Below are 19,048 nucleotides of genomic sequence, written 5' to 3'. Positions count from 1 at the left end.
TTATCTGGCAGTTAAAATAGTGAAAATTTAAGAGCCAAGTAATTTACGTAAATTACGTTACAAAGTAACGAACTTCTAACTTCTTATACATTGACAGTCAAATGTCTATTTAAATCGGGTCAACTTTGGCCCGCCCTATTGTCTGCAGGCCCACCCCAAAAAGCAATCCTGGCTACGCCACTGCCACCAGATACATCGGAACAGAGTAATAGTACATCATCGATATTAAGGGTGTCACGATTTCGATTCTAAATCTAAACTTGATCGAAATGAGCTTTCGAGTTCGACCTTCGAAATCAAAAGCTGGATCGGCGATTCTGCCAACTCCACCGATGCCTAACTGGCTTGCGCACGTCCGAGGGATGAAGCACACACACACACACACACACACACACACACACACACACACACACACACACACACACACACACACACACACACACACACACACACTTCAAAAACGACACAGCGTTGCTTAAAGGGAAATTTCGTCGGTTTTTATGTGGATGTCCAATCAGTTTTGAGCGCAAATATAGTCAGTTGAAGCAATAAATTCCTCAGCACGTGCTCTATGGACCCAGAAATCCGAGTTGTCCTGGTCGCGGAGCCGCGCTGGCGGTGCCTACATGTACCAGGATGCAATTGCACGCAAACTTCTGACACCCAAACCCAACTCCTTCCAAAGCCCGCCCAGCTCGTGGAGGCGAGCGTTTCTCGCGGGTCTGTCTACAAAGAACGCCGTCTTAGAATCTTCGCTCTTCTATCAGAAAACCATTAAACGACATAACTTGAATTGAATTGGTTTTATCGACCAAAAACAAAAAACAAAACACGTCTTCTCATTGTATCGTGCCTGGATGTGACAACTACAGCAAGAAGAGAGAGGAGGGAGTAAGCATAAACTATCACCGATTACCAACAGATGTTGAACGGTGCAAGCAATAAAAAAAAAAATGACGCCAACGCACCGACATCAGTACTGGGAAATCTTCCGGTAGGCTCTTTGCCTTTTGCAGCAGATGACTACAACAGGTACAGATATTTCAACGGTGCGATACTCTGGTGCATATTTATACTGCATGAGTACTGTGTTCGTATTTTGCACATATTTTTATACATTTATTTTTCTATATATATTGTTGTTATATATTGTAGTCTGCGGCGAACCGTCAGGGCCCTCTAGGCCTTCGGTGAAGGCCCAAGACTCCACAGAAAAGGAAAACACTTTCATAAATACAATACAATCTTCTAATCAATTTGTTAATATCGCATTACATTTCGATTTCGACTACACATACGAATTCGGGAGGCTCTGCTTGCAGTCTCTCGGCCAAAAAAAAAAATCATCCAGTCAGCTTTTTCCCTCTGTTGTAACCGTGTGAGAAGACTCCTCCTGCCAGCGCCTTCGGCATCTCGAGTGAAGGTCTCCGCTATCTAAATAAGTTAGGCGTTAATACGGGATTGATAGATTACTCAACCAATCATATTTTGATGTGTAGCGGATGGGCGTATTCTTTTATACTTACACAGCGTCATAGGACCCTCGCTGCATACAGCCACCTGACCGATTGTTCAGCTAATCAGCAGCAGCGCCTAGGTCGCGGTAGTTGGTGGATAATGTTAGCTAACATTTGTGTTTTTGATTTAGTTAGCTAAGCTAGCTAGCCGTGAATGAGAATAATGTCTCAAGGAGAACTCGTGAATGTGTGGTGGCAGATTTATTAATCACACCATTTTCAAGACAGTCATTTGGGTAAAAGAAAAGGATTGTGGAGATGGGCAGATCAACCCCACAATTAGCGGCTCTGACCCAACCGGGGAAGACATATGTGCGGCATTTCCAGGCAAGCACCTACGAAAGGTACCCGTGGCTCACTGGATCCGAGCAAAGCAGAAAACTTGACTGCTGGGCCGTGCTTGCTTTTCTCGTCAGAGAAGGGGTCATGGAACTACACAGGCTTCCAAAACCTGGCTTGTCTTATTTAAAAGTCAAAGAAGTGCTCTATGACCGTGTGATTGACTGTTTCATCCAGAAAGAAAGGAGAGTGGATTTTGTCTTCAAATAGACAACACTGGTGAGTCAAATGTATTTTTTGTACAGCGATTTGATTTGCTTAATGTTTGATTGTTTTTATGCCCAGCCCGGCTGGGATGTGTTTGTTGAGTTTCTTGATAGCATATTTATATGCCCAGCGGGATTACTTCCAGTAAGGCTGTACATTACACCATGTCGCCACACGATGTGAAAGTGAAAAGTGTCAAATGACGGTGATGATAAACACTTTTGTGACTAAAACATTGTAGCATGGCGATATGACGACTGTCTTTGGGTAATTATGAGGAGGTGACGTCTCACCGAAGGCCTAGGTTTGAAATGCACGGTCCGCTACTGATTGTAGTATAATGCACATACTTTTACATATCTCTTATTTTTATATTATAGCAAGCCGGCGTGGAAGAATGAGTCGAGAGGCAGAGATCTCTTTTTAATCGCAACTCCTATGTCCCATACACCGCACGACCCTGGGAGTGCGCTTTTATTTACACACCGTGACTACACAATGACACCCCCCCCCATGTCACAACCGGCGACATTAGCTTGAGTCACGGTCCTAGAGTCAGTCAGTCAGTAAATAGTCTTCTACTTAATCCGAGTCGAACCGCCAAACAAACAACACAATAACTACAACATGAGCACATCATTAAAACACAATTTTAACACTAACAGTCCCATCAGCCATTGAGCTCCCCCAGGGCAGAACTGCTGACAGCTGGAGCAACTGCCTCCCCCGCTCACTACATAGCCCCCACCTGAGGGGTCAGTCGCCCTCAACAACCCCATCACCCAACGCATAGTCCCCCAAATATCCAGGTTGCCACCGCTGGCGAATAGACCACCCAAAACAGAGTGTGTCATAGGCCCTCTTCTGCTGGCCCGGCAGGTGAAGGAGTCACAGTAGTGCATGTGCAGCTTCTACTGTGCAGCTCCACGTCTCGTTGACAGCCAGGCCAGTAGAACCGCCCTCTGAGGTGGTGGAGAGTCTTGGCGTTCCCGCAGTGCCCTGCCTCCACCAAGCCATGAACCATCTGGAGAACTTGGGAATGGAGCACATGGGCACGAATAACTGCAGAAGGTCATTCCCTTGCCCGGAGGTACGCCAACCCATCGTGGAGCTCAAAACTGTCCCATTGAGAGTGGTAGTCCTTTACCTCAGGCCCCAGTGCTGACACCTCTTTCCACTTGGCGTGCCGCCCCATCTCCAGCCAGCCCCTCACCAGCACCAGGGTCATGTCTGCCTCCTGCTGCTGCCTCAGTTGCTGCGTGGTTAATGGGATCCACCTCTCCTCATTGCTGGCAGTCTAGACAGCCAACATTGTTGGCATCATCTGGCCCCATTCCTCTTGCAGCTGGCAATAGCGGCACTCCAATGCCACACTGGGGCTCTGTTCCTGCTGAGCGGCGGCTGCTCGGCAACTGGCTCACCAGTCTCTGAGCCAACTCCTCCCCCGGCGAGACCACAGTCTTTGTGCCGAAGGTGATGGTTGCCTCTTACATGTTAATATGGGCTCCCCAGCGGGTCATTAGGTCCAGGCCAATGATGCACAGGTCTTAGATGGTCGCGAGCCAGAACTTGTAGCCCGGACTTGCAGTGACTTCATCCCTCTCATGCCAGCCTTTTCTCCTGTCGCCCTCATCAGCTGGGTGTGGGTTGGTGATCATGCCACTGATAGTGGCCCGCTGGTGCCCAGGAGGACACCAGGTCACACCAGGGAAATGGTAGACACCGTGTCTACCAGGGCCCGGCAAGATTGACCGTTGAGTTGGCAGTCCAGATACAGTCCTTTGGTGTGACCTAGGCAGCCAACCAGTGTGCATTGGCCTTGAAGGGGGGGCTGGAGACTGGCTTGACAGTCCCCTCACTAGGCCACTCTGCCGTTGTTTCCCCACTGGCTGGTGGACTATGGCTTTTGGCGCCAGTGCTGGACAGTCACAGGCTATGTGATCAGGCTCGTCACACCAGTAATAGCAGTCAGTCGGCCGGCGTGGATGTCACCTTGATGTTGGAGGCAATCGCCGAGACTGCTGTGGTGGAAGCCGAACTGGGTAGACCTCTTCTACCTCTTCCTCTTCATTGTTGTCAGCCAACCTGACATATGGTCAGACAGCAGGGGCCTTCTGCTGGGTAAGCCGCATGAAGAATACCACCTCGGCCCATTCAGCTTCACAGAGAGCCACGCTGAGGGACTTGGGCATGGCGAGGCGAACATGCTGGTGCAACCACATCGGCGTAAGCCCCCACAGGAAAGTGTGGAGGGCCAGCTCCTCTTTGGCGGCTGCGTTGAACTGCAGGTAACCATGTTGGGTATGTAGCTGGACATCTGCAGTGAAGACACTGAGGCACTCTCCTTCTTGGTGGCGGCGGCGGCAGCTGGCTAGCTGCTCCCTGCTCTGGCCAGTGAAGAGTCATTGCCCAAATCGCCTCTCCAGCGCCATGGTCAGGGCTTAGAGATCCCGCTGCTCTGCTGAGACTACGTCAAGGAGCACCTGCAAAGCCTTTCCCTCCAACGCCAGAGCCAGGTGGATGGCAGCTTCCTCGTTGCTCCACCCGCTGTGCCATGCCGCTAATTGGACTTGCAAGAGGTACGGCTCTAGCTGTGTCATCCCGTTGTACTTGGGCGGCTTGGCTGGTGTTCCATGCACAGCAGCCCTCCCGGTCGCTAGGGAGTGGTCGGTGGCGGCAGGCTGCAGGCATTCCCCTGTATTTGCCCTCCTGGCTTCTTGGGAGCGATGGGGCCACAGTACACTGGAGCCATCAGGGTGGGCTGGAAAACTTCAATCTCTGGTGAGCTCCATCATTTACCACGCCAGGTTTTCCAAGTGCCAATGGGTCTGCTCAATATCCCACTCCAGTCTCTGGATCTCCCTCTCCATACTTCAGCTCAATCTCACTTCTGACATCAGTGTGGTGAGCCAGCACGGAAAAATTAGTCAAGAGGCAGAGATCTCTTTTTAATCGCAACGCCTGTCTCATACACCGCATGATTGGGAGCGGCTGTTTTATTTGGTGGCCTCTGGTGCAGCCATAAAAACTTGGAGCTGAACACCCTCAAAACAGTGGAGATGACAGTGGACTTCAGGAGGAGTCCCTCAACACTGCCTCCCTCACCATACTCAACAGCATGGGATCTCTGGTGAAAACCAACAGATTTCTGGGCTCTACAATTTCCCAGGACCTAAGGTAGGCATCCAACGTTGACACAATCATCAAAAAGGCCCAGTAGAGGATGTACTTTCTCCACAAGCTCAAGAAATTCAACCTGCCTCAGAAACTGCTGATTCATTTCTACACTGCAATAATCAAGTCTCTCCTCTGCACATCCATCACTGTATGGTTTTGATCGGCCACCAAACAGGACAGGGACAGACTACAACAGACAGTTAAGTCTGCAGAGAAAATCATTGGTGCCAATCTGCCCTTAGTTCAGGATTTATACACTTCCAGACTCAGGAACAGAACTCAGGCAACAATCACTGCAGACCTGTCACACCCTCATCACAACCTGTTCCAACTCCTTCCCTCTGGTAGGCGCTACAGAGCACTATACCCCAAAACAACCAGATATAAAAACAGTTTCTTTCCACGGGCTGTCATTCAAATGAACGCTTAACACTCTCAAATAAATCCAACCATTTTGTATGTACTGTGTTGTACATTTTATGTCTACTAGTACGCTCTGTCATGTATGTCATGTATGTCAGGCATGTATGCAAGTAACCTGCTAACATCTATTTCAGCATCTCTGATATATTCTCTGCACCATTGCACTTTATCACCTCTTATTTCACCTGTATAAGTCAATAATTCCATTATAATTCTGTTATCCTCTTTCAGTGTTGTATTCTGTAAACTGTGTAAACACAACATCCATTGCACATTATCCGTCTTGGGAGAGAGATCCTTCCTCTGTTGCTCTCCCTGAGGTTTCTTCCTATTTTTTTTTCTCCCTGTTAAAGGATTTTTTTAGGGAGTTGTTCCTTATCCAATGCGAGGGTCTAAGGGCAAGATGTTGTGTTGCTGTAAAGCCCCTTGAGGCAAATTTGTAATTTGTGATATTGGGCTTTACAAATAAAATTGACTTGACTTGACTATATATCTGAAGATTGTTGTGTTGTGTTGTTGTTATTCTATGTTAAGTACACTGAGAACCACGAAACCAGAGTCAAATTCCTCGTATGTGCAAACCTACATGGCCAATAAACATGATTCTGATTTACACACCGGCCAGAACTGACTACACAATGATCCCCCCCCCCCCCCGAGGTCACAACTGACGACATTAGTCTGAGTCACAGTCCTGCAGGCAGGTCAGTCAGTCAGTAAACGGTCTTCTGCTTAGTCCAAGTCTAACCCCCAAGCAAACAACACAACAATAACCACAACATCATTAAAACACAATTTTAACAGTCCCATCAGTCATTGCAGTCCTCCTGCGCAAAACCGCCAACAGTCCGAGTGACCACCTCCCCCCAGTCGCTACAATATTTTTCTTATCATTTAATTTATGTTTATATATATTTTCTCTTGTAGAATGTGAGCAATTCTAACTTAACCCAATTTCCCCATGGGGATCAATAAAATATTTCTGATTCTGATTATGTTGATAGTTTTTCTTAGCCATGCAAAACCTGGAACAGTCACTGAGTTTGAAATGGGTGTTCTTCAAAATGTCATTTCAGGCAGTCATGCCAGGCTGCAGATAGATCTAGTCACTTTGAAATAACACATCTTGTGCTATGGAGAGAACACTGACATTTACTGAAACTTTGCTTTCAAAATATATTAAATATTTTTATCATGCATTGATATTTATTCCTTTTTTGGTCTTTATACATTTTTTGCTAAATGCGTAGATTTAACACTAGAACGACCAAGGCCATCATTTTGACACTTTTGAATTTTCAAAGTTAAATAACTTTGTGAGAGAAAAAAAAGATACAGACCTGCCACTCCCTGAATGCTCCTAAAATTACGTATATTTGCATTAAAATTAGTTTTAGATCAATTGCACAAAAACGTTATGATAAGATCTACCTAAAATGGCCATGAGCCGTCAAAAAGATGGCTTGTAATTTGCACATGATCGTGCACGTCATGTCACTATTTATGACGTGTGTTGGTCGCAGACAGTTCATTGTTCTGTCCTAGCAACAAAAAAAAAACTAGCGTTCTCCAGTGCAGAGTACTAGTCTAAACTTGATTTTTGATTATAGCCAACATGTCTGGTTACAGATGCCGTTTCAGACGCACCATGACTACCACTGAGGTGTTGCAGTATTTACAGGCGTTGGACAGCGACAATTTTAAATTGTTTGAAAAATAGTATTAAAGTTGTTAAAATGTTAAATATGGTGTCAGTCATTTCTTAACAGAAATACTAACATATGCAATACATTAATATCTCAATTGGGTAATTATCTTGACAGAATATAGCGTTTAAAGACCGTGGGCGGTCATTCTGATGGCCCATGGACATTCTAGTAGTTTCAATAGTTATTTTCAGTTCTTTTTTTTACAGTTCACGTTTTATGGGCCTTGTTACGTTTGTTAGATTGGCAATATGTGTTTTCCATTTTGATTTTCGGGTAATATTCTCACTTTTTCAATTTTGCTATTCAAGTTTGACCATGTCCCTCTGAATTTTAAATTGTTTAAAAATAGTATTATAGTTGTTAAAATGTTAATTTTGGAGTCAGTCGTTTCCTAACTGACATACTAACATATGCAGTACATTAATATCTCATTTGGGTATTTATCTTGACAGAATATAGTTTAAAAACCGGCCATCGTTTTGATGCCCCATGATCATTTTAGGTAGGAGTGAAATCCCAGTCGTTCTAGTGTTAAAAAAGTGCATATCGGGTTCTGTTCAATTATCTTGTTTCTATAACAGGGTGAAATAGGTTTTTAAAGCCCTTATCCCTTCTCACTTAGAAAATCCACCCCAAAAGCAACAGCTTTCCCATTCTGCCACAAATGGTTAATTTTTAACTATTTAACACCCTCTACCAAAACGCATACTTTGTCCTGTTTGGAAGAAAATACAATGCATCTTGCCTCTGAAGTGAGTGATCTCTGCATAAGCCAGCAGGTATGATTTTTGCATGCATCTGACATAGGTGTACCTGCAGCAAACTTTGAGTTTGCACACACGCGCACGCACGAACACACACACACACACACACACATCAAGATAGATGTAGGAAAAAACATTTAATACATAGCAGTACAAGCTTGTTTCATCCATCACGCACTAACAGCGCGACACACGAAACAAGCTTGTACTGCTATGTATTAAAAGTTTTTTACCTACATCTATCTTGATATTCTGCTCCTCATCTGTTGAGCACTTTTATCAACACTATTGATGGTTTCCAAAAAAAATGCTACATATATATATACACATATATACACACACACATATACACACACACACACACACACACATATATATATATATATAAGATCCAGTGAGTCAAGTAAATTCTTTATGAGATAGTACAAGCCTGTTTCATGCCATAAGCAATTATCAGCTTATGGCTGTTTCATGCTTATGGCATGAAACAGGCTTGTACTGTCTCATAAAGTATTTACTTGACTCACTGGATTATTTTGCTCCTTATTTGTTGAGCACTTTCCCTACCATTGAGTGTTTCTTTTAACAAAGTTATATATATATATATATATATATATATATATCTATCTACAGGATGATGCAATGAAACCTTTGATGTAGAAAAAAGAGCTCAACAATTCAGGAGCAAAGATATACTTTTTATAGCTCAAAGTTGTTAAATGGCAGAACAAGCTTGTTTCGTGATATATATGTATATAAAATTTTACAACTTTGTTCAAGCTCATTAGCCCCAGTGGCCTAATGGATAAGGCACTGGCCTCCTAAGCCAGGGATTGTGGGTTCGAGTCCCATCTGGGGTGAAACATTTTTGTCAACAGCCATGGGCGCAAGTCCATAAATACTGGGATGGCATCCAGCGCTTTACCTGTGCCCCCATCCATAGGGTTAGTGGTTGTGTCAGGAAGGACATCCCACGTAAAATTTTGCCAAATCATTATGCAGATTGACAAGACCATACCGGATCGGTCGAGGCCCGGGTTAACAACGACCACCATTGGTGCTGTACCCTCAAAGGGTACTGATGGAAACTATAAAATCCGCTGAGGCGACCCCTGAGAAACAGGGAAGAAGCCGAAAGAAGAAGATTCAAACCAACACACCAGGAATTAGGAACAATTTATTGTAATTTCTTAGACATACCTGCATACACAAACAAAATTTTGTTTCCCCCAGCCCATGGCAGAGTAACACAAAAAACACATCCAAAATTTCCCGAAAATGACACCATCAAAAACAAAAAAGAGAAAAGAAAGAAAAAAAACCCCAAAAAAACAAAAACAAACAGTTAACAACACAGTCCACTCTGCAACGCAGTCCAAAAAAAATTCCTCTGTCCAGAGAACGAACTCCAGCCAGGATGACTGTCAGAAGTGCTGGTCTGGATGGACTAGCAGCCAGCCTAGCCCTACCTGCCTCTGCACCCTGCCAGACCGCCCTTGGTGCCTCCTCCTTGGGCACAGCTCCAGGCAGGGGCCGCGGTCCCTGGGGCCATCGGACGAAGCAGACCAAGCTCTCCCAGCCGATCCAACGCCAGCCCTCCCAGCCAGACACCCTCACACCCTCGACACACGTCCCTCGCACGCCACACGACAACGCAGACACAGACAAAAACACTGCACAGTTGACGCTAGGAGAGACCACCGCCAGACCGCCTCGCTGTTTTCTCTCAGGTACAGCTCCGGGCAGGTCCATACAGCTCTGGAAAGGGCCATAAGCTCTTTCAGCCGATCCAACGCCAGCTCTCCCATACATCAAATGAAAAAAATCGACGAACAAAATAAAAAAACTTCACACGAAGACACAAATTTAGACGCAGACACCGACAAAGACACTGTATGGTGGGCACTAGGTGAGGCTGCCGCAAACGTGAGTTCGCGCCCCCATCTTCCCACACATGTTACATGTTATTCGATTTTCAAATAAATATTCAGCATATTGCAGATCATAATTTGACAACACAAAGTCCAAGATCAGTCTAAACAAGCTTCAAGGTAAAAGTGTCCACAAAGGCTTGCATATCACTTGGTCAAAGCTCGTCCGTTGCTTCATCCACTTCAGCATGCCCTCTGTACTGACCATAGGGGGAAGGATATTTGGCTCTGATGTGATGTACGACAAAGGCAGGCAAGACGATGCGGTTCCCTTTGCCAAGTTTCTCTCAATGTAGCAGCCACAAATGACAAGCAGACAGATAATATTGTCTGCAGAGAGCAAAAGACAGGAAAGAAGGTGGTTATTCATCAATAAGCTACAAGTACTGATCATATACTCCGACGTTAGCAGCTATTCCCAGAAAGTTGAATCACTTCATCTGGACACAAAGTTTGGTGGGGAAATGTTTCATCACTCATTTAAGTGACTTCGTCAGTCTCTGCTGACTTGTAGGTATCTCCACCCTTATTAACAGCACCGTTGCATAACGACCGAAACCGGCGATCTAACACAGGTTTCGTGTGCAAATTGCCATGCATATTAAACAGATTGCTGATTTTGGTTGTTATGCAAATGTGCCGGTTTCTGCAACTTTTTGTACAATATGATAGCGCAATGTACTTGCAACAGGAAATTTAGTGAGACGTTGGAAAATATACTATAGAATTTATCTGCGTAACAAGAGGTTGCCACGCAATCATTACAAATGTGTACCGTGTATCACCACACTAGCCTATAGCTATTAATTTGTTGGCCAAAACATAGCGTTATGTGATAAAATACTCACTCAATGGTAATCTGCCCTCTTGGCTCTGCTGGTCTTGGTTGTCTTTTCCAGTTTATCTTCGGGATCCTGAAGAAAGTATCCAGCACAAGTAGTACTCACACATTGGCTGCCTCGGGGTTGGCATTGGCGACAGAATCCAACAAAAAAAATGGCCCATGCTGAAATTCCTTGCAGCAGAATGATTCAGTTTCTGTTGACATCTGAGGGCAATTTGAGCAACAGCACCTGCAGTCACTGTTTGCACTCGACAGCTGAGGTTCTGGATGTCGCTACCGGCCATATCCTCTTGCTCGGCTAATGTAACCCTGAATTCTCTCTCACTCTTGGCCCTCCTAGTCTATAGGGATCTCTCCTACATGCCCTGGTTAAGATAAGTGTCTCTGCATTGTGGTAAGGGTGGGTGTGCCTTGTGGGCGAGAAACAGAGCTGGGTTCTCTTACTACAGTAGAGACTTTTATTTCCTTGACATCGGAACTAAGCAGCCATCACAGGTACGGAACCTTGCAAAATAATGCAATACGAGCAAACCTCAGCCTCTCTCTGCTGCTTTTCTTCGGTCGTATAGTCTGGCTCAAATAAATATGGTTGAATATCTGAGTCAGTCAAAACACTGTAAAATGTATCCTCGTCCATAAGATCCTCTGCACTCATATTTTGGGATGTTGTTTTCGCTGTTGGAAACATAGCTTGTTTGCAAGGGAACAAGGAAGTTTTGTTTTTGAGTGGCATCTAAAGCACACCCCTGGAGGAGGAGACTAGAAATCCAAATTGAATTTGCCAGTAGTTATTCCTTGTCACCAATTACGTCACTGACGTGTCAAATGACGACACTAGTACCGGAAGAAGAACAGATTTTGCAACTACATCCCTGAGACGCAGAGAACATTCAGGTGTTTTTCACAGTATCCCGAATTTGGATAGGTAGAGATAAGGATGACAATCGACGAAGTGGTCCTTTAACTACGGAGCCCGGGAGGTGACAGGGACGTAATTTTTTTTCTAAAGTGCTTTATAAAAAAAATTACGTCCCTGTCACCTCCCGGGCTCCGTACTTTATGGTAGCCTGCAGCTGCACTTTTCAAGACACCATGGCCACTGCCGGAGTCGGAGATGACAGAAACAACAGAACTGGAAAATCCCTCTTCGCTGAAGTCACTGGTGTGAAAACATTTTGCCGTCCCCGTGAGTTATGTCAACAATGAATGTGCCATTGATGGAGAAACTACAGTTTTTAGCCTATGCTACATTGCTTATGTTGTTTTTGTTATTGCATTTTGAATAAATTATTTAAATTTGACCATATGGCCTTAGTGTGTTAGTACATTCCAAGAAAAAAAATATGGCGTTATATACATTTGATACCATGTAGTCTATCTTTAAAGAAGAAATTGAAAATGTAAATAACAGTTGACAGGGCATAAAAACAATGATCTGTTGGTTTTTACAAGTCAAGACTCGATAGTTTAACAATGGCATAGCTGCCAGTGATGAAGAAAAATGGTTGAATCGAAAATCGGATCTAATCATGATCTTAAAATCGAAAGTCAAATCGAATCATGAATTTGGAGAATCGTGACACCCCTAATCAATATGCATCAGTGTAATGTTACTCAATGCATATGTAATGTATAGAATCATCATGGATACCAATGCAAACAGCTAGGAAAGAACATCACGTGCAGAAAGACCCCCCCCTTCCCTAACAGTTCATAAAGTAATACATTTTAGAGCATGTACAGTTTTAAAGGGATGGCCAGGTTGGCCAGTGCCACCCCTACAATCTGATTGGCCACCTCAAATGCCACCCCAAAATTTCTGCCACGTCATTGGCTTCCACTTCGCTATGTGGTGGGTGTTTGGCCAGCATGTTTGTTTCTACCTAACATGTTTGTTTTTAGACCATCTATCGTGCCTGTCTGGCCTGGCCTGCTTTGCCTGAAGAGAATGTTGTTGGTACCCCTCCTACAGATAATGTTAGCTGTGCAGTAGATTTGGGTAATTCCCTCTCACTCCCTGAAGTTGTGACGTAAATGGGACAGCTACGTTTAGAGTGATTTTTTTCAGTTTCTGCAGTCTTGATATAGCCACATAATGCATCAGCTAGTATTTTTTGTAAACTGAAAGTTCAATTCTACCCTTGAAAGATTAGGGCTGCTCTGATTGCCCAGTCCATTTTGTATCTCTCTCGCTCTCTCTCTTTCCCCAATGTTTGTCTCTCTCCAATGTTTGTTCTTTCTGCACTGCAGTAGAAACATTTTTTCAATGTTCATTGTTTTACAGAGTGTGGACGATTTGAAAACCTGTTGTTTTGTTTTAAATACATTGTTTGAACCACTCAATGAGAAATTTTCTGAAACTTTCGTTTTATAAACTGGATTACAATAAGACATAAGTTTGAATATCAGCTGTTGGGCTGGAATGTAAACTAAATAAATGTGCTTTTGAAAATCAAATCTCTCTCTCGCTCTCTCTTTCTCTCTCTCTCTCTCTCTCTCTCTCTCTCTCTCTCTCTCTCTCTCATGTTCTCTCTCTCCCTCCCTTCCCATTTATTTTGATGTCTGTTACCCAAGTCCACACCTCTCCTTTCAGTCTGTAAATTCTGGAGGTGCTGGTGATATGAACATGCCACTTGTTTAAACCCGATAAGAGATAAATGCAAATACTGTACAATATCTGCACTTGTTAATCAGATACCTATTACTTCTGCATTGAAGTGCTTCTTGTGCTATTGTTGACATTGCACTGTTCTCATCTATTTTCTGCAATCTCTGATTGCACAACAAGGCACATGTTATTTTACTGCATCAGTCGTAGGCCTTGATATCCTCCCCAAATCATAAAATACATTGGCTTATCATAATAATCATAATTATTTTTGCTGTTTTTCTTATTTAATCTGAACAATAATGCGTAGCACACATTTTTGATGAGTGGTGAGTGATGTATTTGCAGCCTGTCAGATGTAATCATTTGTCAGTGTGCCATATAGGGGAAATATCTCTAATGACAATATAATCATGGATAATTGATTACTGTGAGTTGGTGTGTCTTGTGATTCTGGTTTGACTTTTAGGCCAAAAAAGGACGAGAATGACTGTATTAGGCCACAGTGTGTAACATGTATAGCCAAAGACTACAACCTGAGACAGTCTGCCACAACCTCATATCTAACAAATAGCCTGGAAGGATATCTATAGTCAATGTGGATAGGTTCATGTGGTAGCTAAGGAGGCACTTCAGCCTGATATCTAACTTCATCTCATCTGACTCGTCACCAAACTACGAACACTGAGGTATAGCTTGCATGACATCAGCTTATTATTATTATTTTTCCTTATACTACTGCGCAATGACTGCTGGGATAGGCTTCAGCATCCCCACAACCTTGAGAGCAGGATAAGCGGTTTGGATAATGGATGGATGGATGGACGTTGATGTTAACCTACTTGACTATAAAGGTTCTGCAACATAGGAGACTGACTGTTGATGGTCAGTCTCAGCATAACTGTTACAGTTATGTGTATGCATGTAGCCTATCAATTTATGTTTTAGCCTATTATTAGTAGAATGTTAATGCATATAAAAAGTTCTGCGCGCTGTGTGCACACATTAACAACAAATTGTGGCCACCTCTAGACATCCCTTTACCACCCCTGGGCCACCCCAGTTATAAATTCCTAGAACCGCCACTGTTTAGAGGGACAAGAGAAAGCGGAAGGAAAAGAAGTGATGGAAAATAGGGAGGGAGGAAGAAACAAAGAGATGTGATGAAAGAGGGAGCTGGCAGAAAAGAGAGAAGAAATAGAGGGAGGTGGTGATGAAAGTGAGAAGGAGACAAATGAAAGAGAAAGAGAGGAAATGTGATGAGAGGAGAGAGAGAAACGAGCAGATAGAGAAGAGAGAAAAGGCAGGATACTGAGAAGAAAGATGGATACGAGATGGATAAGAGGAGGATAGGGGAAAAGGACCTGCAGAGGAGGGATGGAAAAGAGGGTGAGGAGAAAGACAAAAAGAAAAGATTGAATACAAAAAAACAGGAGGAAAGGAAAGAAAAGGAGAGACACACAGGTGGAAGAGCTGGAAAAAAGAGGACGAGACAGGGAGGAAACCAATAAAAGAACAAGAGACTATCCAACTGAGTAGATTGAATTGAGAGCCATCTATTCTTTCCATCTGATGTAATCACAGCAGTTCCACTCAGTACAGTTTGATTCAAATGGATGCCATTCCATTTAACGCAATTTGATTAAATTTGATATCGGTCAGTGTTTATCTGTTCGGATCACTTCATTGCTGATAGATAAGTTCAGGCCAGTTCAAACTGTGTTCATTCAAAGTTTAGAGTATTAAGTAATGTCTACAGTAAGGCAGAAACCAAGATTATTGACTGTTTGACCCCATTTACTCGTGGTACTATCATGCGTACTGTATCTAGGTAATGTTATCTGGAAAATGTGATGGGTTGTGTAATGTATTCATGGCCATATGTTTGCTGCCCATTTTAGAGCTAGAGCACAAGAATAGGTGTGCAGTAGCTCTGTGTGTGTGTGTCTGTGTCTGTGTATGTCCATACATCTGCTGTCAATTTTGGAGCTACTGCATAGAATAGGGCTTTATCACACCTACCACATTTACCACACCTCTCTCTGGTATAATCAACTGTTCAAACACCAGTACCAACTGGCCAGAGTGGCTCAGCATTAAATCCCGAGGGATGCAAACACAGCCACACATTTCAACTCATATTCTCAACCAATCTAATCCTTCAGAATGGGATCACAGTATTAGTGGGTGGTTGGGCTCAACAGTCCTAACACGGGTGGTGATCTTTATCAGTCCTGTCCTGTACTCTGTAGTGAACAAGCATTTGTATTAAGTTAATATAGCCAGTTATAAATATGCCCATAGAGCGCTGAGGTAGCTGTGTTAATCCTTGCCAGGGGAATTGGGAGTTGTTTTCAATATCTATGAAGAATTAAAAGGATAATTTTTAAGCTTCCATGAGGCCCTGCCTGAGCAATTTTGTGTGTGTGTGTGTGTGTACCAGGTTTTTCTATCCTAAAGGGGACATTTGGTCCCCATTAGGATAGAAAAACCTGAAACCACCTACCTTGTGGGGACATTTTAAGGGTCCCCATGGGGAAAAGGGTCTATTTTATGGTTAGGACTTGGTTTTAGGGTAAAGGTTAGAATTGGGATCAGGTTAAGGTTAGGGTAAGGGTTAAGGCTAGGCATGTAGTAGTTATGATGGTCAAGGTTAGGGCTAAGGGCTTGGGAATGAATGTAGTCAATGAGGGGACCCCACAAGTATAGGGTGATGTGTGTGTGTGTGTGTGTGTGTGTGTGTGTGTGTGTGTGTGTGTGTGTGTGTGTGTGTGTGTGTGTGTGTGTGTGAGAGAGAGAGAGAGAGAGAGAGGGAGAGAGAGCGCATGCGTAGAAGTATAAGAAAGAGTGTAGGCGTTGTTAGCATTTATGGCTTCCCCCACTCTTTGTCATTTAACATTTTGCCATCTTGTATTAACAGTGTGAGCAAGATGGGAGATGGAAAGTATTGATGAACAGAAAGGCCTCTGACAGGACACAGACACCATCTGTATTGGCAGATGGCAGTAATTGATTAGTCATTCAGGCTACTGTGCTTCCTGCTGGTAAGAAAAGGACAAAGATATCCACATAAAAGCACTTGGACTTCACATGTTCAATTCGTGGGGTTTTTTTTAGACAGTCTACGGTGAAGAGAAAGCGCCAGAGAGAGGGAGAGGATGACATCTGTCATGAGTTGGATTCAAGCACAATATTGCGCGCACTCAGTGTCCTGACCTGCCAAGCCGCAAAACACTTTGCATGTGTGAGCGCAAACCATTACTCTCAATGACTGTCTGTCCACAGAGTCACTCTGAGGTGATTATCTATGTTATAACACATGAATTTCTTACCTTCTTGTCAGAAAGTCCGGACACCGTGTCAATATATTGCTCCTGGATCATAAACGCAGCCAGATTTGCAGTATAGGAGGCCAGGAAGATGACAGCGAAGAAGGCCCAGACCAGGACCATGATCTTACTGGTGGTTCCTTTGGGGTTTTCAATGGGGACGGAGTTGTTGAAGACGATTCCCCAAAGCAGCCACACTGACTTTCCTATGGTGAATGTTGGACCTCCAGGAGCTTTGGAAAAAATGGTGAAAGGTGGAAAAATTTCGAAATGAAAAAAATAGCAAAAAAGAGAGGTAAGAGAGAGTCTGTTTAAGTATTCTCATGTCTCTTCCAGCCATAACAGAGCCAAGTCTTCTGTGTTTGAATGAAGACGTGTTTTAAATGTGTAAATGTAGAACTTTATTGCTGAGAAAAAGATGATGGAGATGGAAATGGTCCAAATTCAAACACACGTAATGAAGGATTACCTGCCACAGCAAAACAAGAATCATGCACTTCACATGTTGCTTCTACACAATGTCCGTCAAGTAAAAAAAATAAAAAATAAAATAATGATAATGATAATGATAATAATAATAATAATGTCAATGCTTTACACGATAAGTATTCATGAGCCATCCCATGCCCTTCTCCAAACTTTCAAACAACAGAAAATGTTCACAACTTCGGTCTGTTTCCATTGTTCCCTGCCACTGTTGCTCATGTGCAACAGCGGCGGGAGCCAGCGCAATCAATCACAGTTCGATTAGCGTAGCGACAAACACTAATTAAAACAGGGAAATGACCTTTCGGACCAGGAGACAAGGCACGCTCTGTCAGCCCTGCATTCTAGGATTGATTAGCCCAATCCCCAAAATCCTGTTGAGAAACTCCTGGTCCTGGTATGGCACAGTAATGGGAATGAAAAATGCTTGAGAAAAATTGTAGTGCAGTTCAAAAAATTATTTTTTGGCTCTCTTTAGGGTTGGAAATGGAATGAAATGCAAGCAAGATCTGGAGGATCACATTTTTCAGTTCCTGGAGAAGATATACCTTTCTCCCACTGAGCACCAGGCCTGATTTCAACGTGGCAGCTAAACATTAGCTCTCAACTAGCTCATATATCTGGCTAAAAGTTGTCAACTTTTATCCCCCCCCTTTTTTTTTCCTCCCCAAATGTATGTGGCTAATTACCCCACTCTTCTGAGCTGTCCCAATCACTGCTCCACCCCCTCTGCCGATCCGGGGAGGGCTGCAGACTACTGCATGCCTCCTCCGATACATGTGGAGTTGCCAGCCACTTCTTTTCGCCTGACAGTGAGGAGTTTTGCCAGGGGGACGTAGTGCGTGGGAGGATCACGCTATTTCCCCAGTTCCCCCTCCCCCTGAACAGGTGCCCCAACCAACCAGAGGAGGCACTAGTGCAGCGACCAGGACACATACCCACATCCACCCGCAGACACGTGTGTAGGGACACCCAACCAAGCCAGAGGTAACACGGGGATTCAAACCAGCGATCCCCGTGTTGGTAGGCAACAGAATAGATCGCTACGAACACCCCCTGAAAGTTGCCCACTTTTAGACCAAACTGTTTACTTGAGCATCACATAATTATGCATCGTCCAAACAAATTTAGGCTATGATTTAGACGTCTACTAGACTTTCAATTTTAAACCAAATTTAGCCCAGTTTCAGCCCAGACAACACTTGGTTGAAAAGTGGGCTTGGTTGAAATATTGCAAGCTAAAAGTTAAAAGTAAGAATGAAACCAAGGCCCGCTGTATGACAGGGGCCCCTCAAAAAATATTAGCACATAAGGTTAACAACTTTTTATTCATCAATATACTATTTTTTCATGGGGCCCAAAAGCCCACCCACCCTCTCTCAGGGTATACCATGAATGTTCACCTCAGTGGTATGGTCCCCTCCTGTTTTTAATTTACCCCACCTAAACACACATGCGCACACACACACACACACACACACACACACACACACACACACACACACACTGAATGTCATTATCATTCACTGTACTTTGGGTAGAGAAGCTCACGTGTGTGGAAAGACAAGGTGTGTGACTCACTTTTAGCACTGACCAGGCTGCGGTTGTATCCAACGGGGCTGAAGTACTCAAACACAAAGACGGTCACTGCCACAACAGTGAGGCACATCACAAACATCATGACCCAGACTGCTGGACTGTAGGGCTCTGATGG

At 43.9% G+C, this 19,048-nt stretch overlaps 1 protein-coding gene and 1 non-coding gene across 2 annotated transcripts in view; one reads left to right on the top strand and one right to left on the bottom strand.

The window, feature by feature from the left end:
• The window catches only part of LOC130127523 (glutamate receptor ionotropic, NMDA 2C-like), a 69,463-nt gene that overhangs the window by 11,724 nt on the left and 38,691 nt on the right, over positions 1 to 19,048 (bottom strand). The window contains exons 10-11 of the mRNA XM_056297189.1: positions 18,916 to 19,041; positions 16,852 to 17,081 (exon numbers count right to left, since the gene is read on the bottom strand). Of these exons, the coding sequence (XP_056153164.1) occupies positions 16,852 to 17,081; positions 18,916 to 19,041 (356 nt within the window). The remainder of the gene's footprint in view (positions 1 to 16,851; positions 17,082 to 18,915; positions 19,042 to 19,048) is intronic.
• Positions 8,924 to 8,996, top strand: trnar-ccu (transfer RNA arginine (anticodon CCU)). Its single transcript has one exon. It is a non-coding gene; the product is annotated as a tRNA-Arg (tRNA).

Source organism: Lampris incognitus, chromosome 17 (genome assembly GCF_029633865.1).
Source record: "Lampris incognitus isolate fLamInc1 chromosome 17, fLamInc1.hap2, whole genome shotgun sequence".
NCBI classification, from domain to species: Eukaryota; Metazoa; Chordata; class Actinopteri; order Lampriformes; family Lampridae; genus Lampris; species Lampris incognitus.
The sequence above is the reverse complement of the archived record's forward strand: the minus strand, read 5'-3'. Positions and strand labels throughout refer to the sequence as shown.